At 41.7% G+C, this 27,316-nt stretch overlaps 1 protein-coding gene across 1 annotated transcript; it reads right to left on the bottom strand.

Annotated features, from left to right (window-relative positions):
- Positions 1-1,004: 1,004 nt before the first annotated feature.
- On the bottom strand, positions 1,005-27,316 carry LOC106568090 (amyloid protein-binding protein 2). The gene is made up of 13 exons (XM_014138113.3): positions 26,923-27,316; positions 26,437-26,525; positions 18,165-18,316; positions 17,959-18,082; positions 17,677-17,845; positions 17,481-17,570; positions 17,248-17,315; positions 17,048-17,153; positions 16,356-16,480; positions 7,865-7,950; positions 7,415-7,605; positions 6,980-7,145; positions 1,005-6,859 (listed from the first exon to the last, which is right to left on the bottom strand). The coding sequence occupies exons 1-13, from the start codon at positions 27,058-27,060 to the stop codon at positions 6,603-6,605; spliced, it is 1,761 nt and encodes a 586-aa protein (XP_013993588.3). The 5' UTR covers positions 27,061-27,316; the 3' UTR covers positions 1,005-6,602.

Below are 27,316 nucleotides of genomic sequence, written 5' to 3'. Positions count from 1 at the left end.
ATTTCTCAAACTCAAATTAGTGTATGTTAAGTTTGGTATGGTTACATAAGACATAAGGCAACTAAAGTAGGGTGGTTGGTCGGGGTGGGTGTATAACGTGAATGTCTAGCAATCCAAAAGGTTACGTGTTCGAATCTCATCTTGACAACTTCAGCATTTTAGAAACTTCTTTACTACTTTGTAGCTACTTTGCAACTACTTAGAATGTTAGTTAGCTCTTTTATCTAACCTTAACCCAATTCCTAACCTTAACCCCTTAACCTTAGCCAGCCAGTGAACGTTAGTCCGAACAAATTGGAATAACATGTTTAGAAAATTCCCAAAAATATGGTACGTTTGGCTAATTCGTAACATACCAATTGCAAATCGTATGCTAACATATGATACGAAATGGATATTCACAAACTAATACACACCATATGAAACGTAACATACTAAATGGAACGTTCGTATTTTGGTACAGAATAATACGAAATGCTCCGAGACCAGGTTGTTTGCAGGTAGTATTAGCCAGCCAGACAACCATCTAACTTTCTCTGTTCTCCCCATACTGTACTGTCTTTAGTCATCCTATTTACGTAGGGTAGCCTACCTAAGGCTGCAGCAGAGATGTCCGACAATCATTTCTCATTTTTGAAAAGTAGATAAGGCATACTTCACGAACTCTCTCCATCCCCCTCTCTCCTCGTTGTGTACATTCCCCTTGCAAACTGCGGTGTATGAGTAAGCATATAAACACAGTTCCTAAACATACTCTACCGTCTTTGGTAAAAGTGTATCTAAGCAGGAAAATATAGGCAATGGATTATGGTCATTGTAGTTAATTACAATATTTCTGTGGTGAACTACTTTGAACATTTGCTTAATGAAAAACTACAAATCCCTTCAGCGCAGCGTCCCATACGGTTCTTGATTTCATTTCTCTTGTGAATTATTTGATTTATCTATAGAGAAACGGCGCGTTAAAAAAACTACTACATGGAATTCAAGTAATTGAACCGACGTCTGTCAATCAGTTGTTTAATAACCGAAACAAATTTCTTCATCGCTCTGCACTAATACATGTCTTTAATTTTTTAGACATTTTAATATTCATATTTTGATCTTTGAAGAGAACAATATTTCCAATGTAAAATGTTAACGTACAAAAACATGGTAGCTACAGTGTTGACATGAAGTAAAAGAAGATTCTTGAAAGCCCTCATTTAATATTTTTTTGTGCTATTTCATTTTAAGAACCCATCCCATTACCGAATAATGGGCTGACCCACTGTTGCTAACTGTCAGAATTTGATTTGGAGGTACTGCAGAAGGCATTCAAATAATGGAGAGAATACATAAAATTACAACTATTTTCATGTTTTCAGTACACACATTACAATAATTTCATTTTACCTTTCTGGGTAGACATGGACAGCATGAGGAACAACCACTAAGACCACTCTTAACCAGAGGACTGTATACACACACCTTTGCAGCAGGCAGCAATACAAACAGTATGCAATGAATACATACATATCAAAAGATCACTTCAATGCACACCACAGTTCCTTAAACTCTGATAATGCATGCACGGAATATCGGCAATCTAGTTCTGCAAATCCTGCCAGATTCTTCTCTCAGGGTCATACCTAAACTCAATGTGTCTACACGTGTAACCTAGAGGCACAGTACTTATACTCCTCTTAACACATGTAGGAACAGTTTCACAGACCAAGATTAAATGATTCCAGGAGTTGGCCAAATTATCTGTTAATAATCAAGACCTTTAAATGTGATTTCAAGAACATAGTTAACTATGGATTAAATACAGGTGATGCAAACCTCTTAAAATGAAGTTTAGCCATCTCATCATAACCTTAATCAAAACTTTAGTCGAAGAGTGGCCTTAAATGTAGGTCTATGAAACTTGCCCATATTTATACTTGTAGAATTGGACAACCTTCCATATACAGGAGTTTCAGAGTGAGCAATGGTTAAAATGATGTTAGTGTGGAAATAAATGTGCCGTAAAAAAAGGCTGGCGCCTTGCAATGCATGTGAGAATATAGACAGCACATGTATTAAAAACAAAATAAAAAAGCTTAATGGGCTGTATTTGCTCCAGTTCCAGTGGAAAACATGTCTTGCAGAGAAACCCTCAAGTTGTTCCACCTATAACAAACCGTGCCCTGATTTAAGAGCTGTCTGCTTCCAGAGACACCGTCAATGAATCTTACTGCAGTCTTGCTGACATTGACAGAAAGAATAGTGTGCTGCAATCACAAATACCATTAGATGTTCTAAGGATCCCTTCCAGTAACATTCACAAGAAACAATTAGAGCCTTGTAAACAAAACTAAGGACATACAGACAGCCATATAACAGCCAGGGTGGACCACAACCTCCGATTACAAGGTGGATCACCTCTTTCAACATTAATTTCTTAAATCAACACTTTCTATTGTCAGATTTACACAGGCAAAGCACTTGGGGGTGAAAGGGTTAGAAATCAAGATAACAACAATGTCTATTTGCTTCACTTGTTCAGATTATGACTTTGTAGCTAATCTGTCTGTTCATCTCTGTAACTCGGTTCATCCTAATGCATCGCCCATGGTTCAATACTTTTCATAACAAAGCTGTTGAGGAAAGCTGGCTGACAAATGGGGCTGGTGGTCTTCACTCAGAAAGACTGGGTGTCCTTGATTTGAGGACCCCATGAATCAGTCTTAGCTCACAGATACACTACATGGCCTGCTCGTCAAACAACTAATTCCAAAATCTTGGGCATTAATATGGAGTTGGTCCCCCCTTTGCTGCTATAACAGCCTCCACGCTTCCAGGAAGGCTTTCCACTAGATGTTGAAACATTGTTGCAGGGACTTGCTTCCATTCATCCACAAGAGCATTAGTAAGGTTGGGCACTTATGTTGGGCGATTAGGCCTGGTTCGCAGTCATCGTTCCAATTCATCCCAAAGGTGTTCGATGGGGTCTAGGTAAGGACTGTGCAGGCCAGTCAGGTTCTTCCACACAGATCTCCACAAACCATTTCTGTATGGACCTCGCTTTATGCACAGGGACATTGTCATGCTGAAACAGGAAAGGGCCTTCACAAAACTGTTGGCACAAAGTTGGAAGCACAGAATCATCTAGAATGTCATTGTATGCTGTAGCATTAAGATTTCCCTTCACTAGAACTAAGGGGCCTAGCCTGAACCATGAAAAACAGCCCAAGACCATCATTTCTCATCCACCAAACTTTACAGTTGGCACTATGCATTCGGGCAGGTAGGGTTATACTGGCATCCGCCTAACCCAGATTGGTCCGTCGGACTGCCAGATGGTGAAGCGTGATTCATCACTCCAGAGAACGTGTTCCCACTGCTCCAGAGTCCAATGGCGGCGAGCTTTATACCTTGCTTCCAGAGGCAGTTTGGAACTTGGTAGTGAGTGTTGCAACCGATGACAGACGATTTTTACTCGCTTCAGCACTCTGTGGTCCTGTTCTGTAAGCTTGCGTGGCATACCACTTCGCGGCTGAGCCGTTGTTACTCCTAGACGTTTCCACTTCACAATAACAGCACTTACATTGGACATGGCAGCTCAAGCAGGGCAGAAATTTGACGAACTGACTTGTTGGAAACGCGGCATCCTATGACGGTGCCAAGTTGAAAGTCACTAAGCTCTTAGTACAGGCCATTCTATTGCCAATGTTTGTCTACGAAGATTGCATGGCAGTGTGCTCGATTTTATACACCCGTCAGCAACAGGTGTGGCTGAAAAAGCCGTATTCCCTAATTTGAAGCGGTGTCCACATAGTTTTGTATATATAGTGTATACTACCGTTCAAAAGTCACTTAGAAAAGTCCTTGCTTTTGAAAGAAAAGCACAATTTTTGTTCATTAAAATACCATCAAATTGATCAGAAATACAGTGTAGACATTGTTAATGTTGTAAACGACTATTGTAGATGTAAACGGCAGATTTTTAATGGAATATCTACATAGGCGTACAGAGGCCCATTATCAGCAACCATCACTCCTGTGTTAGAAAACCCTTTTGCAATTATGTTAGCACAGCTGAAAACTGTTGTTTGAGAAACAGACACCTCACAAGTCCTCAACTGGCAGCTTCATTAAATAGTACCCGCAAAACACCAGTCTCAACATCAACAGTGATGAGGCGACTCTGGGATGCTGGCCTTCTAGGCAGAGTTGCAAAGAAAAAGCCATTTCTCAGACTGGCCAATAAAAAGAAAATATTAAGATGGGCAAAAGAACACAGACACTGGACAGAGGAACTCTGCCTAGAAGGCCACCATCCCGGAGTCGCCTCTTCACTGTTGACGTTGAGACTGGTGTTTTGCGGGTACTATTTAATGAAGCTGCCAGTTGAGGACTAGTGAGGTGTCCGTTTCTCAAACTAGACACTCTAATGTGCTTGTCATCTTGCTCAGTTGTGCACCAGGGCCTCCCACTCCTCTTTCTATTCTGCGTAGTGCCAGTTTGCACTGTTCTGTGAAGGGAGAGGTACCCAGCGTTGTATGAGATCTTCAGTTTCTTGGCAATTTCTCACATGGAATAGCCTTCCTTTCTCAGAACAAGAATAGACTGATAAGTTTCAGAAGAAAGGTCTTTGTTTCTAGCCATTTTGAGCCTGTAATCGAACCCACAAATGCTGATGCTCCAGATACTCAACTAGTCTAAAGATGGCCAGTTTTATTGCTTCTTTAGTCAGAACAACAGTTTTGAGCTGTACTAACATAATTGCAAAAGGGTTTTCTAAGGATCAATTAACCTTTTAAAATGATAAACTTGGATGAGCTAACACAACGTGCCATTGGAACACAGGAGTGATGGTTGCTGATAATGGGCCTCGGTACGCATATGTAGATATTCCATTAAAAAAATCTGCCGTTTCCCGCTACAATAGTAATTTACAACATTAACAATATCTACACTATTTCTGATCAATATGATTTTATTTTAACGGACAATAATTTTATTTTTTTTCTCTTTCAAAAACAAGGACATTTCTAAGTGACCCCAATCTTTTGAACGGTAGTGCATGTCAGGTCAAACATATGACCTTCCTGTCTCTCTCCAGTGTGGGTATTAGGAAAGCAAGCATGCTAAGAACCAGAACAAGAGCACCTTTGGCTGATCATCCTTTAAGGCGAAGGCTTGGACTTCAGTTGAAACATAACAGCACATGTAACATTAACATCCATTAGACAGACATGCATTTGTTCAAAAACAAGGCAATCATTTCCATTGACCTAGTCCATACACAATGGGGTACTTTACTACATTACTTTGGAAAAGGTAATCCTTCACTAGACAAATGGTTTCTAAAATGAAAACACAAGGCCTATTCTGTTGTTAATGGTGTGTTTGAGGACCCATAATCTCATTCCCAGACACTTCAGCCCAAATGCCCGAAGAGTCTGGTAGTCCAACGGGTCAAACTTGACCTTCGTTAGCCAGTACAGAATGCCCGGGAGAAACTCCTGAAGCATAGGCTTAATCTACCAACCAATCATCTCCCACAACCTTCCCCCGTATGCTAGCATACCACAAGCACAGAGCCATGCCTTGCAGCTGTGTGATTCGCTAAAATTAAATGACTAATACTTTACTCAGTACGGTCACTCCCACTAAGGCCAACTTTGAATCAATGTACCAGGCTTATATGCACAATAGCCTCCGTCTGGGCGTTTGCACTGGAACACAGGGAGGGAGTCTTCTGAATAGCAGGTTTAAGCTCACTTGTTTTTGGTTTAGCTCTATGAAATTCCTTATAAATACTTGTCATTTCAATTCCTCAAAAAAAAGGTACCTACGTACACTTTCAAATAAACTACACGTCAGCGCATCAACAACAAATCTACTGAGCACAATTGTGGTGAAATTTAATACACACACTGGTGCATTTCAAATTCATCAAATCACGGACAACCTTTAAGCACAAGCATAAAGACAGCGCCAACGTCTTTAGATGGAGACAGAAACAGGTGTTACAAAAAGGAAACTGAAGATTTGGTCCATGGATGAAAGCTCTTTTGTAAACACCCTCATGACATTAGAACAATAAAATAAGGATTCCACCCAGAAAAAGTAACTTGCTCTTTATAATTGACCAAAGCAAAACGGTGCTCCATCCATGCCTGTAGGGGACATCCCAATGGTCAACAAAGGGCAAGGGCTGACCAAAAATGAAGGCAAAAACAAACCAATTCCTATTCTAGAGTTAGAACACACTATGATGTCGTTGTTTTATTTTTCCCCCTTCTCTCAATTCCTCTTACAGAAGACTGAAGGTGATGAAAGCGATGTTAGGTGATGCAAAGTGGATGGCAAGAGGTTCCTTCCATCAAATGTTCAATACCGGGTTGATCACAGGAGAATCCCCCCGTTGGGAGCGAAAGTGAGGACAAAAAAAACACTGGATTATATGCATTCCACAGGCGATAGTGCATTTTCCCATAGCCAGGTGTCCCATTGCAAGGCCAACCATGTAGCTTGATGTGGAGAGAGGGTGTGTTCAACAAATGTAAGTGAGCCGAACACCTTTAGCGTTTCTATCAGTGTGTGGGCATGTGTGTGTCTGTGTGGTGAGCCTAAGCAGGTGGGCCAGCCCCATTGTTCTGTGACAGTAGGAAGGACTGCACCACCTCCCCGGTGGCCTGGGGGCTGGTGTTTACGTTCTCTAAGGCATCAGCCACAGCAAACTGCCGGTCCCTCAGCCGGTTCCAATTGGATAAAATATTGTGGTACTCAAAGACTTTCTCATAGTTCCCCACAGAGTTGTAAAGTTTAATTAGGCCCCTGTAGTCGTATTCAAGTCCACTGTAGCCCTCGCCAAACAGCTTCTTACCTGCAGGGGGGGAAACACACACACACAAGAACATGGAATGGTAGAATGAGGAAGAATAGATTACAAAAAAAGAAGAGTACACAAGGGAAGAATAGACCCCAATCTAGCCTGAAGACTGACCGATAGCAATGGAGCGCAGGTAAAGCCTCTCTGCATCTTCATACTGGTTCATGTCGTAGTTGTAGAGAGAGGCCAGGTGGCCCACAGACAGAGCCACCTCATAGTCCTCCTGACCCAGAAGCTGCTCCTTGATCTGGATGGCCTTGATGTGCATCTCCTCTGCCTCCTGAAACAAACAAGTGAGACCTCAGTCATCCACAGCCTTGGGGTCTGCATTTTCAACTACCATAAAACCCCAGAGCCCCTGTGACATTTAAGCCTCCTTAGAAAGAGGATTCACTTCCTGCTATCAAGGTGAAATCACAGGGTTGGTAAACACTGTGGAGAAGATTTGGATGGAAGTTTACCAGACAGCACATAGGATGACAGTGTGTCAGACGACAACCACTGCATGTTTTCAACAGACACTTGGATAAAAAGGAGGGATGATCTGACCTTGAACTTCCTCATGGACTGGTAGAGGCGGCCCAGGTTGCCATAGTGCTTCGCTGTCTGAACATTGAACTCCCCAAAGGCTTTCTTGGCCAGCTGGAGAGAGGAGAGGTGGAGGTCATGGGCATCCTGGAGCAGCCTCTCCTCTGTCTCCTTGTTGTGGCAGTCAATAGCAATCTCCTCCAGGATCAGAGCTGAGGGAACAGCACAACACAGTCAGAAAGAGGACAAAGTCAGATGGTCATCTGAACAAGTTAGTTAGGAAATTAAAGATATCTACTGATCCAATCTATTTATTCTCCAAATTACAGACCTCTCATCACCTCCATGATAAAACAAATCCTCTACCGCAGTGGAACGTATTGGATACCCTTGAGATTCACAGACATCCGTGTGCCCATCACGAAGGCTGGGGAACAGGAGTACACAGATAGCTGTGAAAGCCGTTTTTACCTTTGACTCTTTTGGAGGAGGCAAGCAGCAGATGATCTTCAGGGAGAATGTGAGTGATGATGTCTATGGCCCGCTCTGCATGGAATCTGTACACAAAATACCCAGAGGGCACACCAGGGGAACATATTGAACTCAGCGACACAGTTACATCAGTAGCTAAAGCACAAACATGGCCTGCATGAACTTCAGAGGTTGAAATACAAGTAAGAGTACATAACATGAATGGAAACCAAGTACCTTGGTGTAAATTTAAGGTCATAAGAGATGGTGACATAGGGCTGAGCGACATGGCCTAAATATGAGCACAATATTGTTCAATTTTGTTTTATAATTAAAGTTCTAAATATGCTTTATGAGTATGGTATGATGGGGGTGGGGCTTGGTGTATGTGGAAGGAGGGAGAGAGACAACTCAAGAAGCAAACAGAGTAAACTATAAAAATGGACATTACACATGGCAGAGTGGCGTTTACACACTTAACAAACCAAACATTAAAATACCGTTATACAAGGTAAAGTAAAAACCCCAACTGGTCCGTGCATCAATACCGGTGTATATAGTAAAATACGGTATACTGCCGAGCCCTATGGAATTTGTATTTATTATGGATCCCCATTAGCTGCTGCCAAAGCAGCAGCTACTCTTCCTGGGGTCCAGCAAAATTAAGGCAGTTTATTCCATTTTAAAAACATTACAATACATTCACAGATTTCACAACATACTGTGACCTCAGGCCCCTACTCCACCACTACCACATATCTACAGTACTAAATCCATGTGTATGTATAGTGCGTATGTTATCGTGTGTGTGTGTGTCTGTGCCTATGTTTGTGTTGCTTCACAGTCCCCGCTGTTCCATAAGGTGTTTTTTAAATCTAATTTTACTGCTTCCATGGGTAACTTGATCTGGAATAGAGTTCCATGTAGTCATGGCTCTATGTAATACGGTGCGCCTTCCATAGTCTGTTCTGGACTTGGGGACTGTGAAGAGACCTCTTGTGGCATGTCTTGTGGGGTATGCATGGGTGATAAGAAAAATTATCTAATAAAAAGGTAAATGAATCAATAAACCATTATGAATTATAAGTCATGTAGCATGCTTAATGAATAATCAATGTAATGATCGATTAGTCCCAGAAAGTCTAGTAGAGGCTGGAGGGGGAGAGAAATGTGTGTGCGTATTTAGTGGGCCCAAGAGGGCAGGAGCCAGATGGTAAAGGGAGTAGAAACTTCAAGGGGTTCCTAACCTTGAGGGAAAGGAACAGGCTGAGCTGGATAGTGATAAACAGTGTGGGAAGTCAAAGGGGGATGCAGTTCACCAACAGTTTGTGTGTAAATGCATGTGCGTAAGTAAGCAAGAAACTATATAATGACTGTTTTGTTATCTTGACCTCAGAACGTTCTCTGAATAAAGCTGAATGAACCTTTTGCAGAAAACCGAGTCCTTGCCTAATTATTTAACCCATTGTCTTACAAACCTTGGGCATTAGTCAAGGCGTATTGATTATTATCATCAAGATATAAAATTATTTAAACAATGGGAGTCCGAGCTGCATTCAACATGTCAATACCTCTTAAATACAAGTAATGATGAAGTCAATCTCTCCACTTCAGCCAGGAGAGATTGACATGCATATTATTAATATTAGCTCTCTGTGTACATCCAAGGGCCAGCCGTGCTGCCTTGCTCTGAACCAATTGCAATTTTCCTAAGTCCTGTTTTGTGGCACCTGACAACACAACTGAACAGTAGTCCAGGTGTGACAACCAGGGCCTGTCGGACCTGCCTTGTTGATAGTGCTGTTAAGAATGCAGAACAGCCCTTCATTAAGGACGCCCTTCTCCCCATTTTAGCTACTGTGGTATCAATATGTTTGACCATGACAGTTTACAATCCAGGGTAACTCCAAGCAGTTTAGTCACCTCAAATTGCTTCATTTCCACATTATTTATTACAAGATTTAGTTGAGGTTTAGTGAATGATTTGTCCCAAATACAATGATTTTAGGACTAACTTATTCCTTGCCACCCACTCTGAAACTAACTGCAGCGCTTTGTTCAGTCCTTTAGTCATTGCAGTCGCTGTAGTAGCTGACATGTATAGTGTTGAGTCATCTGCATACATAGCCACTCTGGCTTAACTCTTTATCCACAATATAGCAGGGGGTGTAAAGCCATAACACATACGTTTTGCCAGCAACAGACAATGAGCGATAATGTCAAAAGCTGCACTGTAGTCTAACAAAACAACCCCCACAATCTTTTTAGCATCAATTACTCTCAGCCAATCATCAGTCATTTGTGTAAGTGCTGTGCTTGTTGAATGACCTTCTCTATATGCATGCTGAAAGTTTGTTATCAATTTGTTTACTGTAAAAGCATTGTCTGGTCAAATAATATTTTTTCCAAAAGCTTACTAAAGGGTTGGTAAAAGGGACTTCACTATTCTTTGGTAGCGGAATTACTTTTGCTTCCCTCCAAGCCTGGGGGCACACACATTCTAGTAGGCTTAAATTGAAAATATGGCAAATAGGAGTGGCAATATCATTCGCTATTATCCTCAGTAATTTTCCATCCAAGTTGTCCGACCCCGGTGGCTTGTCATTGTCTATCAACAATCATTTTCCCACCTCTTCCACACTAACTTCACAGAATTCAAAATTACAATGCTTGTCTTTCATAATTTGGTCAGATCAACTTGGATATGTAGTGTCAGCATTTGTTGCTGGCGTGTCATGCCTAAGCTTGCGAATCTTGCCAATTAAAAAAATCAAATCAAATTTTAATTAGTCACATTAGTCACAATTTTAATTAGTCACAGTGAAATGAAATGCTTACTTACGACCCGATAACCAACAATGCAGTTAAAAAAATATATATATATATGAATAAGAAATAAAAGTAACTATTAAAAGGCAGTAGTAAAATAACAATAGCGAGGCTATTTACAGGGGGGTACCGATACAGAGTCAATGTGCGAGGGCACCGGTTAGTCGAGGTAACATGAAGGTAAAGTTATTAAAAGTGACCATGCATAAATAATAACAATGTAGCAGCGGTGTAAAAGAGAGGGGGCAATGCAAATGGTCTAAGTAGCCATTTGTTTAGATGTTCAGGAGTCTTATAGCTTGGGGGAAGAAGCTGTTTAAAAGCCTCTTGGACCTAGACCTGGCGCTCCGGTACCGCTTGACGTGTGGTAGCAGAGAGAACAACATATGACTAGGGTGGCTAGAGTCTTTGACAATTTTTAGGGCCTTCCTCTGACACCGCCTGGTATAGAGGTCCTGGATGGCAGGAAGCTTTGCCCCAGTGATGTACTGAGCCGTACGCACTACACTCTGTAGTGCCTTGCGGTCGGAGGCCGAGCAGTTGCCATACCAGACAGTGATGCAACCAGTCAGGATGCTCTCGATGGTGCAGCTGTAGAACCTTTTGAGGATCTGAGGACCCATGCCAAATATTTTCAGTCTCCTGAGGGGGGAAAAGTTGGTTGTGCCCTCATCTCGACTGTCTTGGTGTGCTTGGACCATGTTAGTTTGTTGGTGATGTGGACACCAAGGAACTTGAAGCCCTCAACCTGGGGGCATGCTCGGTCCTCTTTTTCCTGTAGTTCATAATCATCTCCTTTGTCTTGATCACATTGAGAGGTTGTTGTCCTGGCACCACACGGCCAGGTCTCCGACCTCCTCCCTATAGGCTGTCTCGTTGTTGTCGGTGGTCAGGCCTACGACTGTTGTGTCATCGGCAAACTTAACGATGGTGTTGGAGTCGTGCCTTGCCGTGCAGTCATGAGTGAACAGGAGTACAGGAAGAGACTGAGCACGCACCCCTGAGGGGTCCCTGTGTTGAGGATCAGCGTGGCGGATGTGTTGTTACCTACCCTTACCACCTGGGGGGGGCGGCCCATCAGGAAGTCCAGGATCCAGTTGCAGAGGGAGGTGTTTAGTCCCAGGGTCCTTAGCTTATTGATGAGCTTTGAGGGCACTATGGTGTTGAACGCTGAGCTGTAATCAATGATTAGCATTCTCACATAGGTGTTCCATTTGTCCAGGTGGGAAAGGGCAGCGTGGAGTGCAATAGAGATTGCATCATCTGTGGATCTGTTAGGGCAGTATGCAAATTGGAGTGGGTCTAGGGTTTCTTGGATAATGGTGTTGATGTGAGTGCTACGGGTCAGTAGTCATTTAGGCAGGTTACTTTAGTGTTTTTGGGCACAGGGACTATGGTGGTCAGCATAAAACATGTTGGTATTACAGACTCAAGACAGGGAGAGGTTGAAAATGTCAGTGAAGACACTTGCCAGTTGGTCAGCGCATGCTTGCAGTACACGTCCTGGTAATTCGTCTGGCCCTGCGGCCTTCTGAATGTTGACCTGTCTAAAGGTCTTACTCACATTGGCTGCGGAGAGCATGATCACACAGTCTTCCGGAACAGCTGGTGCTCTCATGCATGTTTCAGTGTTATTTGCCTTGAAGCGAGCATAGAAGTAGTTTAGCTCGTCTCGTAGGCTTGTGTCACTGGGCAGCTCTCGGCTGTGCTTCCCTTTGTTGTCTAATGGTTTGCAAGCTCTGCCACATCCGACGAGCATCAGAGCCGGTGTAGTACGATTCGATCTTAGTCCTGTATTGGCGCTTTGCCCGTTTGATGGTTCGTCAGAGGGCATAGCGGGATTTCTTATAAGCTTCCGGGTTAGAGTCCCGCTACTTGAAAGCAGTAGCTCTAGACTTCAGCTCAGTGTGGATGTTGCCTGTAATCCATGGCTTCTGGTATGTATGTACGGTCACTGTGGGGACGACGTCATCAATTCACTTGTTGATGAAGCCAATGACTGATGTGGTGTACTCCAATGCCATTGGAGGAATTCCGGAACATATTCCAGGCTGTGCTAGCAAAACAGTCCTGTAGCTTAGCAGCTGCTTCATCTGACCGAGTCACTGGTGCTTCCTGCTTTCATTTTTGGTTGTAAGCAGGAATCAGGTTAGAATTATGGTCAGATTTGCCAAATGGAGGGCGAGGGAGAGCTTAGTATGCATGTGTATGTGGAGTAAAGGTGGTCTACAGTTTTTTTTCTTCTTGTTGCATATTTAACATACTGATAGACATTTATTAAGAGCAATTTAAGTTTCCCTGCATTAAAGTCCCCGGCCTCTAGAAGCACCGCCTCTGGGTGAGCATTTTCCTGTTTGCTTATGGCGCAATACAGCTCAATGAGTGCAGTCTTAATGCCAGCATCAGTCTGTGGTGGTATGTAGACAGCTATGAAAAATACAGATGGAAAATCTCTGGGTAGATAGTTGTTCGTCATTTAAAAGTTGCAGCGTACTGCAGCACAGCTTGTGTGGTGCCGCAGAATTCTATGGAAAATATGTCGCTGTACAACGTGACGGTCGGGAGTCGCCGTGTCGTGTGGGCACGCGGGGGCCCGGGGTTCAATTCCCCGACGGGGAGGAAGGAGTAGGCTGTCCTTGTAAATAAGAATTTGTTCTGAACTGATTCCATGTGTGCTATTTCATTAGTTGTGATGTATTCACTATTATTCTACAATGTAGAAAATATAAAAAAATAAAGAAAAACCCTGGAATGAGTAGGTGTGTCCAAACTTGACAGGTACTTGCTTAATTAATTTGATTAATGTTACGGTGTTTCTATTCCAAGACAAACAAAAACCCCTCTGGGTTTCCGTTAGGATGAAACGGAAAATATGGCACTATACAACGTGACGATCGGGAGTAGGCTACAGTGCTGTGCTATTTAGCTAAAGAATCCTGGTGTTTGCTTAAGTCATTTGATTCATATTATGGTGTTTCTATTCTAAACCTACAGTCATCTCATGGGTCTCCCAGTCGAGGCTGGCACGGGTATTGAACCAGCATCTGTAGCAACACAGCTATGCAGTGTCTTAGAACATTGCGCCACTCAGGCGCAGTACAACATGACCGGTCGAAAGTGGGCTACAGTAAGAGCAAAATATTCCTAACACAATAACAACCTTAGTGTAACAGTTTTTGTAAGTAATAATGAAGTTAAAAATGTTTTTTAAAAAGGGTACAATTATCAGTTTCTATTTAGGTTTATGTCACCCATTCATTGTCAGTTACATACACAGTAGGACCCAAAAGCATAATCAGTGCTCTAACTCCCCCTTGCGCTGGTCTGGAGCAATGAAGTGGTGACGCAGGGTACCGTACTAAACCACAAATTACCTCTAAATCCCGCAGCATAATTGCAAAACTTTTAGTGGAGCAACCACTGTAGATAGTGTGGTCTACAGCTTATGAGATACTTAAACTTAGGCGAGCAAAACCTTGAGACTCCTTAGATATTGTGGACCAGCTGTTATTTACAAAAATACATAGTCCGCCACCCCTTGTCTTATCAGACGCCGCTGTTCTAGCCTGCCGAAACAGTGTATAACCAGCCAGCTGTATGTTGATAATGTTGTTGTTCAGCCACGACTCCGTGAAGAATAAGATAAGTTTTGAATGTCCCGTTGATAGTTTAATCTTCCGCATAGGTCATCGATTTTATTTTCCCAAAGATTGCACGTTTGCTAGCAGAATGAAGGCAGTGTGGGTTTATTCGATCGTCTACAAATTCTCAGAAGGCAGCACGCCCTCTGGCCCCTTTCTCTGCCTTCTCTTCACGCAAATGACAGGGATCTGGACCTGTTCCCGGGAAAGCAGTATGTCATTCACGTCGGGCTATTTAAAGGAAATAAAGGATTCTGCCAGTTCGTGGTGAATAATCGCCGTTCTGGTGTTCAGAAGCAATTTTCGGTCATCAGAGACAGAAGCAGCAACATTATGTACAACCCTAACCCAGTCTTGATACAAAATGTGGAACAGAAATAAAATGGCTCATTGGATCAGTCTAAAACTTTGCACATACACTGCTGCTATCTAGTGGCCAAAACCTAAATTGTGTCTGGGTTGAAGAAATAACAAAAAAGGTTTTTTCTTTGTATTATCTTTTACCAGATCTAATGTGTTATATTCTCCTACATTCATTTCACATTTCCCCAAACTTCAAAGTGTTTCCTTTCAAATGGTATCAAGAATATACATATCCTTGCTTCAGGTCCTGAGTTACAGGCAGTTAGATTTGGGTATGTCATTTTAGGTGAAAATTGAAAAAAAAAAAAAAAAAGGCGAATCCTTGCTGCTCCAAAGCTTTTTACTATCATTCTTTATTTCATTTATCTTTGTTTCATAGTGTAATTTTTTTTTTAAATTCAGTTTAGTCACATGATTTCTCAATTTGCAATAAGTTTGCCAATCGGTTGTGCAGCCAGACTTATTTGCCATATCCCTCTCAACCATACAATTTTTTCATTCCTCATCAATCCACAGGGATTTAACAGTTTTTACAGTCATTTTCTTAATGGGTGCATGCTTATTAGTAACTGGAATAAGCAATTTCATAAATATGTCAAGTGCATTGTCTGTTTTCTCCTCATTACACACCACGGACCAACATCTTCTTTACATCAATAACATAAGAATCACTACAAAACTTCTATATTGTGATCACTACATCCGATGGATCTGGATACTGCTTTCAAGCAAATATCTGCAGCATTAGTAAAGATGTGATCAATACATGATGATTTCATTCCTATGCTGTTTGTAACTACCCTGGTAGGTTGACTGATAACCTGAACCAGGTTGCAGGTACTGGTCACAGTTTGAAGCTTTTTCTTGAGTGGGCAGCTTGATGAAAGCCAATCAATATTTAAATCACCCAGAAAATATACTTCTGTTGATATCACATACATTATCAAGCATTTCACACATTATCCAGATACTGACTGTTTGCACTTGGTGATCTACAGCAGCTTCGCACTAGAATGGGCTGTAAGTGAGGCAGATGAACCTGTAGCCATATTACTTCAACAGTATTTAACATGAGATCCTCTCTAAGCTTTACAGGAATGTGGTTCTGAATATAAACAGCAACACCACCATTGGCATTTCTATATTTTCTGTAAATGTTATAACCTTGTACTGCTACAACTGTATCAAAGGTATTATTTAAGTGAGTTTCAGAAATAGTCAGAATATGAATGTCATCTGTTTCTAGCAAATTATTGATTTCATGAACGTTGTTTTCTAAGCTACATATGTTAACGTGTAACTTGCTTTATTGCTTTACTGGGATGCTTAGCAGCAGATGTGCTCGTTCTTTGTGTTAGTGCAGGGTGAGCTTCACACAGTGGACTTCCTCCTAGGGCTCACCGGCTTAATGTTAACAGTATTAATCTGGTTCAAAGGCACATGATTACTGCATGCAATAGCTGTAGGATCAGTAGAGGCATTCAGGGCAGTTAAAGGGACATAAATTAGGTTACTTATTTGTGTCTACCGACACCCCTGGTGTATTGCACATTTGCTGAAGCATTATGACAACTCTGCGTCACAATGGAGGGATTAGCTGAGGCGGGCTTGGGTCATTGATAAGTCATTGTCTCAATGGTGACAAAACGATTACTCACAGTGCATTGTCAAATTTGCCAGAGCTGTACAGATGCACATAGGAAGAGTATGCCAGGTCCTCGTGTGCTGTGGCCACATGGATATTCTTTCCCCCGAAAACCGACTGCCGGATATCTAGAGCCGTCTGGAATATTAACACAGTTTCAATATCACACATTTGATACACCTCCCCTCTCTGCTGTCTATCTACAGTTGAAGTCGGAAGTTTACATACACCTTAGCCAAATACATTTAAACTCAGTTTTTCACAATTCCTGACATTTAATCCTCATAAAAATTCCCTGTCTTAGGTCAGTTAGGATCACCACCTTATTTTAAGAATGTGAAATGTCAGTATAATAGAGAGAATGATTTACTTCAACTTTTATTTCTTTCATCACATTCCCAGTGGGTCAGACGTTTACACTCAATTAGTATTTGGTAGCATTGCCTTTAAATTGTTTATCTTGGGTCAAACATTTTGTGTAGCCTTCCACAAGCTTCCCACAATAAGTGAAATAATATGTCTGTAAACAATTCTTGGAAAAATGACTTGTGTCATGCACAAAGTAGATGTTCTAAACAACTTGCCAAAACTATAGTTTATTAACAAGAAATTTGTGGAGAGGTTGAAAAACGAGTTTTAATGACTCCAACCTAAGTGTATGTAAACTTCCGACTTCAACCGTACATGTCAGACCAACTCTCTCACCTGGTATATTGCAACTGATTGGCAGATGTTATCCACATTCAGCAAATAAAACCCATAATCAAGGAGAGTGTCTGAATATTTGGGATGCTTGTGTCCAAAATGCTCACTGCAAAACAATAAGGAAACAGACATTAGTGAAGGAAACAGACAAATACTAGCTTATATATTTTACAACACACAGTGTTGTGAAACTAACTTACCGTGCCAGGAAAACAGCATGCTTTATCAGATGCTCTGCCTTCCTGAACTCTCTCTTTACTACACAGGCCTGTAGGTCCAAACACATGAATCCACGATAAGTTCCAACTACAGTCTGAAGCAGCATACATTACTAATACAGCATTAGAGTGGCACATGTGACAGTAAGGAAACATCACAAAAAAGATTTGTTTATCCATTCATAGTCTAACACGGGAAAAGGGAGCACTCATACCTTGGAAGCCTGCCTTAGGACATCTACCACGACCTTAACAGGCAAACCCACTGTGATCTCTTTCATTGCCTCTATGCACCACCTGTAGGCCTGCACAAGACATGATATAGGTGATGATATCTAAATGAAAAACCAGAAAACCCCCCAAAAAATCTAACAACCACTTGATATACAGTATCTCTTCAAGGCAAAATACCTCATCATAAAGGCTCTTAGCAAAGAGCAGAGCACACAGCTCTCCATAGAGTGCAGCTTTGTTGGCCTGATGACCATGTTTGGCCAGTTTGTCCATGTACAGCTGGGCCAACTTGACAGTCTCTTCACCAAGATGGTACTTGCAGTTGCCATTCCGGACATGAAGCAACCTAAGAGAAATTGTTGAGTCTAGTAATCTTTTGTGGGCAAATACAAACTAGGAGTTACCAGCCATAGAACTAGAATCAGAACAGAATATACTAACTCTCTGGGACCAACTGACCTGACACAGCACTCCACAGCACGGTACCAGTGCAGAACCTCATCATGCAGTGTGCACAGCTGCAGACACGCCAGAAACACATTCTCTGCATCACCATACCAGCCTGCGTCAGACAGAAAGCCACCTACAGGACAAGGTCAACATTAGTACAACCAGACACAAAGGTTGAAGAAAGGTGAGGAAAGTTGATGGGTGCAGGGGCCTACCTAAAACAAAGCCAAAGTGAATGGCCTTCACTTTCACATGGACATCAGACTCTGCAATGTAGGAGCAGCGGCGGCTGAAGGAGTTGGCCAGGATGGAGGCGACTTTCACCCCATGATCCATCAGGGCCTGGAAGCAGTGGTGCAGGAGGTGTCTGCAGGCACACACAAAGACAGGGCATAAAGACGTGATACAAACATACAGTTGAAGTCGGAAGTTTACATACACCTTAGCCAAATGCATTTAAAACTACGTTTTTTTTACAATTCCTGACATTGAATCTCAACACCACTACGCATACAACACCATTCTGTATACATCTGGCCCTTCTTTGGACACTGTTAACAAACCTCCAAACGAGCTTCAACGCCATACAACACTCCTTCCGTGGCCTCCAAATGCTAGTAAAAACGAAACGCATGCTCTTCAACCGATCGCTGCCCGCACCCGCCCGCCCGACTAGCATCACTACTCTGGACTAGAGATTGACCGATTATGATTTTTCAACGCCGATACCGATTATTGGAGGACCCCAAAAAAAAAAAGATACCGATTAACCGGCCGATTTTTTATATGCATTTGTAATAATGACAACAATGCTGAATGAACACTTATTTTAATTTAATATACTGCTCAAAAAAATAAAGGGAACACTTAAACACATCCTAGATCTGAATGAAAGAAATAATCTTATTAAATACTTTTTTCTTTACATAGTTGAATGTGCTGACAACAAAATCACACAAAAATAATCAATAAATATCCAATTTATCAACCCATGGAGGTCTGGATTTGGAGTCACACTCAAAATTAAAGTGGAAAACCACACTACAGGCTGATCCAACTTTGATGTAATGTCCTTAAAACAAGTCAAAATGAGGCTCAGTAGTGTGTGTGGCCTCCACGTGCCTGTATGACCTCCCTACAACGCCTGGGCATGCTCCTGATGAGGTGGCGGATGGTCTCCTGAGGGATCTCCTCCCAGACCTGGACTAAAGCATCCGCCAACTCCTGGACAGTCTGTGGTGCAACGTGGCGTTGGTGGATGGAGCGAGACATGATGACCCAGATGTGGTCAATTAGATTCAGGTCTGGGGAACGGGCGGGCCAGTCCATAGCATCAATGCCTTCCTCTTGCAGGAACTGCTGACACTCCAGCCACATGAGGTCTAGCATTGTCTTGCATTAGGAGGAACCCAGGGCCAACCGCACCAGCATATGGTCTCACAAGGGGTCTAAGGATCTCATCTCGGTACCTAATGGCAGTCAGGCTACCTCTGGCGAGCACATGGTGGGCTGTGCGGCCCCCCAAAGAAATGCCACCCCACACCATGACTGACCCACCGCCAAACCGGTCATGCTGGAGGATGTTGCAGGCAGCAGAACGTTCTCCACGGCGTCTCCAGACTCTGTCACGTGCTCAGTGTGAACCTGCTTTCATCTGTGAAGAGCACAGGGCACCAGTGGCGAATTTGCCAATCTTGGTGTTCTCTGGCAAATGCCAAACGTCCTACACGGTGTTGGGCTGTAAGCACAACCCCCACCTGTGGACGTCGGGCCCTCATACCACCCTCATGGAGTCTGATTCTGACCGTTTGAGCAGACACATGCACATTTGTGGCCTGCTGGAGGTCATTTTGCAGGGCTCTGGCAGTGCTTCTCCTGCTCCTCCTTGCACAAAGGCAGAGGTAGCGGTCCTGCTGCTGGGTTGTTGCCCTCCTACGGCCTACTCCACGTCTCCTGATGTACTGGCCTGTCTCCTGGTAGCGCCTCCATGCTCTGGACACTACGCTGACAGACACAGCAAACCTTCTTGCCACAGCTCGCATTGATGAGCCATCCTGGATGAGCTGCACTACCTGAGCCACTTGTGTGGGTTGTAGACTCTGTCTCATGCTACCACTAAAGTGAAAGCACCGCCAGCATTCAAAAGTGACCAAAACATCAGCCAGGAAGCATAGGAACTGAGAAGTGGTCTGTGGTTACCACCTGCAGAACCACTCCTTTATTGGGGGTGTCTTGCTAATTGCCTATAATTTCCACCTGTTGTCTATTCCATTTGCACTACAGCATGTGAAATTTATTGCCAATCAGTGTTGCTTCCTAAGTGGACAGTTTGATTTCACAGAAGTGTGATTGACTTGGAGTTACATTGTGTTGTTTAAGTGTTCCCTTTATTTTTTTGAGCAGTGTATAATGCATCAATAAAATCAACTTATTCTCAAATAAATAATGAAACGTTCAATTTGGTTTAAATAATGCAAAAACAAAGTGTTGGAGAAGAAAGTAAAAGTGCAATATGTGCCATGTAAAAAAGCTAACGTTTAAGTTCCTTGCTCAGGACATGAGAACATATGAAAGCTGCTGGTTCCTTTGAACATGAGTCTTCAATATTCCCAGGTAAGAAGTTTTAGGTTGTAGTTGTAGGACCATTTCTGTCTATACCATTTGTATTTCATATACCTTTGACTATTGGATGTTCTAATAGGTACTTCAGTATTGCCAGCCTAATCTCGGGAGTTGATAGGCTTGAAGTCATAAATAGCGTAATGCTTGAAGCATTGCGAAGAGCTGCTGGCAAACGCAGTAAAGTGCTGTTTGAATGAATGCTTACGAGCCTGCTGCTGCCTACCACCGCTCAGTCAGACTGCTCTATCAAATCATAGACTTAATTATAATAACATACAGAAATACGAGCCTTAGGTCATTAATATGGTCAAATCCGGAAACTATCACTTCGAAAACAAAACGTTTATTCTTTCAGTGAAATACGGAACCGTTCCATATTTTATCTAACAGGTGGCATCCATAAGTCTAAATATTGCTGTTACATTGCACAACCTTCAATGTTATGTCATAATTACGTACAATTCTAGCAAATTAGTTCGCAACGAGCCAGGCGCCCCCAAACTGTTGCATATACCCTGACTCGGCATGCAATAAACGCAAGAGAAGTGATACAATTTCCCTAGTTTAATATTGCCTGCTGACATAAATTTATTTTAACTAAATATGCAGGTTTAAAAAATATATAGTTCTGTGTATTGATTTTAAGAAAGGCTTGTTTATGGTTAGGTACATTCGTGCAACGATTGTGATTTTTCGCAAATGCGCTTTTGTTAAATCATCCTCCGTTTGGCAAAGTTGGCTGTCTTCGTTAGGAAGAAACGGTCTTCACACAGTTCGCAACGAGCCAGGCAGCCCAAACTGCTGCATATACCCTGACTCTGTTGCACAGAACGCAAGAGAAGTGACAATTTCCCTAGTTAAAAGAAATTCATGTTAGCAGGCAATATTAACTAAATATGCAAGTTTTAAAATATATACTTGTGTATTGATTTTAAGAAAGGCATTGATGTTTATGGTTAGGTACACAATGGTGCAACGACAGTGCTTTTTTTGCGAATGTGCTTGTTAAATCACCTGTTTGGCGAAGTAGGATGTGATTCAATGATAAATTAACAGGCACCGCATCGATTATATGCAACGCAGGACAAGATAGATAAACTAGTAATATCATCAACCATGTGTAGTTAACTAGTGATTATGTTAAGATTGATTGTTTTTTATAAGATACGTTTAAATGCTAGCTAGCACCTTACCTTGGCTCCTTGCTGCACTCGCATAACAGGTAGTCAGCCTGCCACGCAGTCTCCTCGTGGAGAGCAATGTAATCGGCCATGATCGATGTCCAAAAATGCCGATTTCCGATTGTTATGAAAACTTGAAATCGGCCCCAATTAAAAAATAATAATCGGCCACTACTCTGGACGGTTCTGACTTAGGTATTTTTAGTTGCCCACATATTCTAGGTGTCTGGATAGACTGTAAACTCCCCTTCCAGACTCACATTAAGCATCTCCAATCCAAAGTTAAATCTAGAATCGGCTTCCTATTTTGCAACAAAGCCTCCTTAACTCATGCTGCCAAACTTACCCTCGTAAAACTGACTATCCTACCAATCCTCGACTTCAGCGATGTCATTTACACATTAGCCTCCAACATTCTACTCAGCAAATTGGATACAGTGCCATCTGTTTTGTCACCAAAGCCCCATATACTACCCACCACTGTGACCTGTATGCTCTCGCTGGCTGGTCCTCGCTGCATACTCGTCGCCAAACCTACTGGCTCCAGGTCATCAATAAGTCTTTGCTATGTATAGCTCTGCCTTATCTCAGCTTACTGGTCACCAAAGCAACACCCAACCGTAGCACACGCTCCAGCAGGTATATTTCACTGGTCATCCCCAAAGCCAAAACCTCCTTTGGCCGCCTTTCCTCACAGTTCTCTGCTGCCAATGACTGGAATGAATTGCAAAAAAAAATAAAGATAAAAAAAAAAAAAAAAAATAATTATAATAATATACACACACACAAACCACACACACACACATTTATATAAAAAAAAATGAATCACTAAAGTTGGAGACCTATATCTCCCTCACTAACTTTAAGCATCAGAGCAGCTTACCGATCACTGCAGCTATACACAGCCCATCTGTAAAAAGCCCATCCATCCAACCAACTACCTAACTCATACCCATATTTGTTTTTGTTTTGCTGCTCTTTTGCACACCAGTATATATGCATCTCAAGATTGAGGTCAGGGCTTTGTGATGACCACTCCAATACCTTGACTTTGTGTTCCTTAAGCCATTTTGCAACAACTTTGGAAGTATGCTTGGGGTCATTGTCCATTTGGAAGACCCATTTGCAACCAAGCTTTAACTTCCTGACTGATGTCTTGAGATGTTGCTTCAATGTATGCACAATTTTCCTCCCTCATGATGCCATCTATTTTGTGAAGTGCACCAGTCCCTCTTGCAGCAAAGCACCCACACAACATGATGCTGCCACCCCTGTGCTTCACGGTTGGGATGGTGTTCGTCGGCTTGCAAGCCTCCCCCTTTTCCTCCAAACATAACGATGGTCATTATGGCCAAACAATTCCATTTTTGTTTCATCAGACAAGAGGACACTTCTCCAAAAAGTACGATATTTGTCCCCATGGGCAGTTGCAAACTGTAATCTGGCTTTTTTATGGCGGTTTTGGAGCAGTGGCTTCTTCCTTGCTGAGCAGCCTTTCAGGCTGTGTCGATATAGGACTCATTTTACTGTGGATACAGATACTTTTGTACCCGTTTCCTCCAGCATCTTCACAAGGTCCTTTGCTGTTGTTCTGGGATTGATTTGCACTTCTCGCACCAAAGTACGTTCATCTCTAGGAGACAGAACGCATCTCCTTCATGAGCAGTATGATGGCTGCGTGATCCCATGGTGTTTATACTTGCATAATGTTTTTTGTACAGACGAACGTGGTACCTTCAGGCGTTTGGAAATTGCTCCCAAGGACGAAACAGACTTGTGGAGATCTACAATTTTATTTCTGAGGTCTTGGCTGATTTCTTTAGATTTTCCCATGATGTCAAGCAAAAAGGCACTGAGTTTGAAGGTAGGCCTTGAAATACATCCACAGGTACACCTCCAATTAACTCAAATGATGTCAATTAGCAGATCAGAAGCTTCTAAAGCCATGACATCATTTCGGGAATTTTCCAAGCTGTTTAAAGGCACAGTCAACTTAGTGCATTTAAACTTCTGACCCACTGGAATTTTAATACAGTGAATTATAAGTTAAATAATCTGTCTGTAAACAATAGTTGGAAAAATGACTTGTGTCATGCACAAAGTACATGTCTAACCAACTTGCCAAAACTATAGTTTGTTAACAAGAAATTTGTGGAGTGGTTGAAAAACGAGTTTTAATGACTCCAACCTAAGTGTATGTAAACTTCCGACTTCAACTGTACATGAGAACCGCAGCATAAAGGAGGCTCATCTGTCAATGTGTAACAGACAAGGGCATTCAACATTGGCTTAAGACTCATCAGATCCCTTTCATTTCACGTAATTATGGGGTAAGATTCCTATTGCGTGGTGAGGAGGAGCTCCTCTGCTCCTTCATGTCCAGAAGTAATTTATCCATTCATTGTGCTCTTTAGTCCCTATTGAGTTCTCGTGTCAATTCACTTGACATTGCTGGATTACTCATTATATGAATTAAGTCTGATTTAAATCAACAGTTACATTTTTTTTTAAGGGTACAAGACTGTACATATGTGGCTGTGTTGACAAAATCACTACATATCCCATCGAGCTAAGCGGGGAGAGGATGCCTGTTGTCACAGTTCCAAGACCAGTTAGAAACATCCAGCTAACCCTACGCCAATGGATCTCAACTGAACTTGGATCCGCGTTAAGTAGCAATGATAACCAGTCATGACTATTCAACAAAACAATAATTGTTACATTTATTTCAAGAATATTTCTTAGCTACATGATTGTATAACTAGCAAAGGAGTTTTGAAGTTGAGGGTGCAGTATTTATGAAGTTTGGCAATAAGGACAAAAACTAGACATATTTAAGTTTATATACCCTGATATCAGGAGCTGGCTTGAAAAGTTTGATTAAACAATTCTGAGAGTGAATATACAATCCCAAAATCAGCTCTAACTGTCAATAGTAAAAGAAAACTGAAAAACTATGTTCGAGTGAACCCTGAATACAGAAAATGAATGGTGAAGACACGGTAGACTCCTCCTCACCACTCTATAGGTCATTATCAATAAAACGACACAATAAGGTGCAGAGATTTTGATTTGCCTTCAGGGTGGCAAGGCAGCTCCGCTAAAACCATTGACAACTGCCGTCAGTTTAAGGGATCGTGAAATAAAAATGTTAAGTATTTTGTTATAATATCATCAACTCTTGATGAGCATAGTCCGAATGACAAACGTCTGATTATAACATGCAACACAACTGCGCACATTTAGAGCTATCAGAGTTATACAGCAATTAACTGCATGCTTTTCAGTAAACATAATTTGATAATGTCATTTCAAATGTGTGGGTAGCCTCACAATATCGTTCAATATTGGCCACCATTAATTGGATATTTGAGTAAATGTAATTTATTTGGGTAAGAGAGATATACAGAAACATTTACAATGTGGACCCAAAGGATAGCACTTAAAAGTAAGAATCAAAAAACGTGTTTCCAAACGTGGTAAAAACTGTAACACGTTATTATTAAAAGGCAAGCCAAAATAACAAACAATGAATACAATATTTTATATTAACATCCAAAGTGGCAATTTTCTTTGAACTTTTCCTTAACCTTAAAAAACAAAACATATTCATTACACATTTTCTAACCTTAAAAAACAATCATACCCATCTTTCAAATAAATAAACCTGACCAGCAGTAAGGGCACAAGAAGACAATGGAGTGGTTTCTCTTAGTTGGACAACCTTTGCCTGCTTTTTAAAGCTATTCTACTTTTTCATTGCTTGATCTCCAAGGGGAGGCCATTCAATAGACAAATGTATGTATAGAAAAAAAGTGCTCCTCGCAGTACTGTTAACTCGTGATTTTACAAGACACAACACTTGCTCTGGTATTGTAACTGTGCTGGTTATAGACCATAACAATGTGTTTTTTCATACAATTTGGGGCACGATCATTTAAGATGTCAAACATATGATTGTGTTTAAGTTGGTCCACTCTGAACTCCAAAGGCAACAAGCAGGACTACCTATTGAAGTTAACATTTTTCAACATTGTTTTCAAGACTGTTTAATCACGATTGCTTCTGACAGGCATGACTGATGGACCACATCAGTTTGCAAATTGGCTAGCTAGCTAATAACAGATCATGTCAACATGGCCAGTTAAAAAGCTAACTTTCAGGGGATAAACTAGATGGATATATCCACATATGGTTTGATTTGTTTTCCATCGAGAGTGGTGATGACAGAAGTCCGACTGACAACATTACCAGGACTTGGCGATGTCAGGCTCTTTCCAAAAGCCTAATCTCTGATGAAGCAAGCTAAATGATAAATTACATGAATTTGCTTAGCTAGTTACATGCCAAATGGATAAGTTACCCTCACATATCTGAAATTACATGATCAGTTGATGTTCACTGATCATGAAAAGCATGCTGTTACTTGCTGTATAACTCTAATAGAGCTAAATGTGGAATAATATGAAATTCATAGATCTGTCTATGCTATTCAAGAGTTGATTATATTGAAACCAAATAGACCTAGTTATAACATTTATTTAACAATTCCTTAAACATCATGCAGTTGTCAATGGTTTTAGCAGAGCCAGGGGTCTCCATGCCCCCCAGCAGCCAAATGGAATGCTCTGCACCATATTGTGACATTTCATTGATAACGACCTATACAGAACCAACCAAGTACCTTTTATCAGATGCCCGTAGAACTTTGGCAAACACCTCCAGCTCACAGAACTCTCCCCCCAGCTGGCAGAGCCGACCCTGCTGGTACAGCTGGGGAAACATGAAAACAGGTTATGAAATCAAAAAAGGACAGGAGTGTCAGAGAATGATTATCAACATGCAGAATATGAGTGTGAGATCCAACTAACTACTGTCCAAAACACAATGTTTTCACAGATCACAAACATAGGATGGTTTGAGACACCCCCAATTAAAATCATGAACACATGTGCTACTATTTAGGACTTCAGCAAGAAATGCACTTTTAAGACATGTTAACAAACAAATTTTGTCGTCAATGGACTATTGGTCAAGCATGCTAAATAGCAGGATAGCAAGTAATCAGTTGATTTGCTTTTCAAAGCGTTTGATAGCTACGGTTAGCTAAAACGAGTCACTTCTCGCGAACATCACGTTATATAGTTAGCAAACTAGACTATGAACGTACCTTGTAATACACATCAAATTGAATATTCTCAGGGATGCAACGAATATCCCTTCGCGAACGACTGTAATTGTCCACCACTGCTGATATAGCAGTGTTGTACAGCGTCTCTGGGATCCATTCGAGCTCCAAAGCCGCCATGTTGTTTTCCTTTTCTCCAGCAAGCAACACCCCCCCGATATACCCTAGCTAGCTAACCACCTTGCCAAGTTTGAACTCCTTTTTCTTGTACCTTCTCATGTAGCAAAACAGTTTTGACTCTTTCATCGGGTTAAGCACCAGCATTAACTAACCATCGGCCATGTTCCTAGGAGGCTACGCACTGAGCCAGTCCCATCAGACGGAAACAGATGTTTCATCGGATGTATAAATTTGCAGCATCCGGTTAGTATTTACG

Source organism: Salmo salar, chromosome 13, assembly GCF_965601325.2.
Source record: "Salmo salar chromosome 13, fSalSal1, whole genome shotgun sequence".
Lineage (NCBI taxonomy): Eukaryota > Metazoa > Chordata > Actinopteri > Salmoniformes > Salmonidae > Salmo > Salmo salar.
This window is presented reverse-complemented; position numbering and strand designations above follow the sequence as displayed.

What these genes read in the sequence shown, in the direction of transcription:
- LOC106568090 (XM_014138113.3), bottom strand. Translation starts at nt 27,060, where the DNA reads ATGGCGGCTTTGGAGCTCGAATGGATCCCAGAGACGCTGTACAACACT. An exon ending in CTACGGGCATCTGATAAAAG is followed by an intron (nt 18,317 to 26,436) that starts GTACTTGGTTGG and finishes GTGTGCCTGCAG; the next exon opens with ACACCTCCTGCACCACTGCT. An exon ending in CCTGCGCTCCATTGCTATCG is followed by an intron (nt 6,860 to 6,979) that starts GTCAGTCTTCAG and finishes CCCCCCCTGCAG; the next exon opens with GTAAGAAGCTGTTTGGCGAG.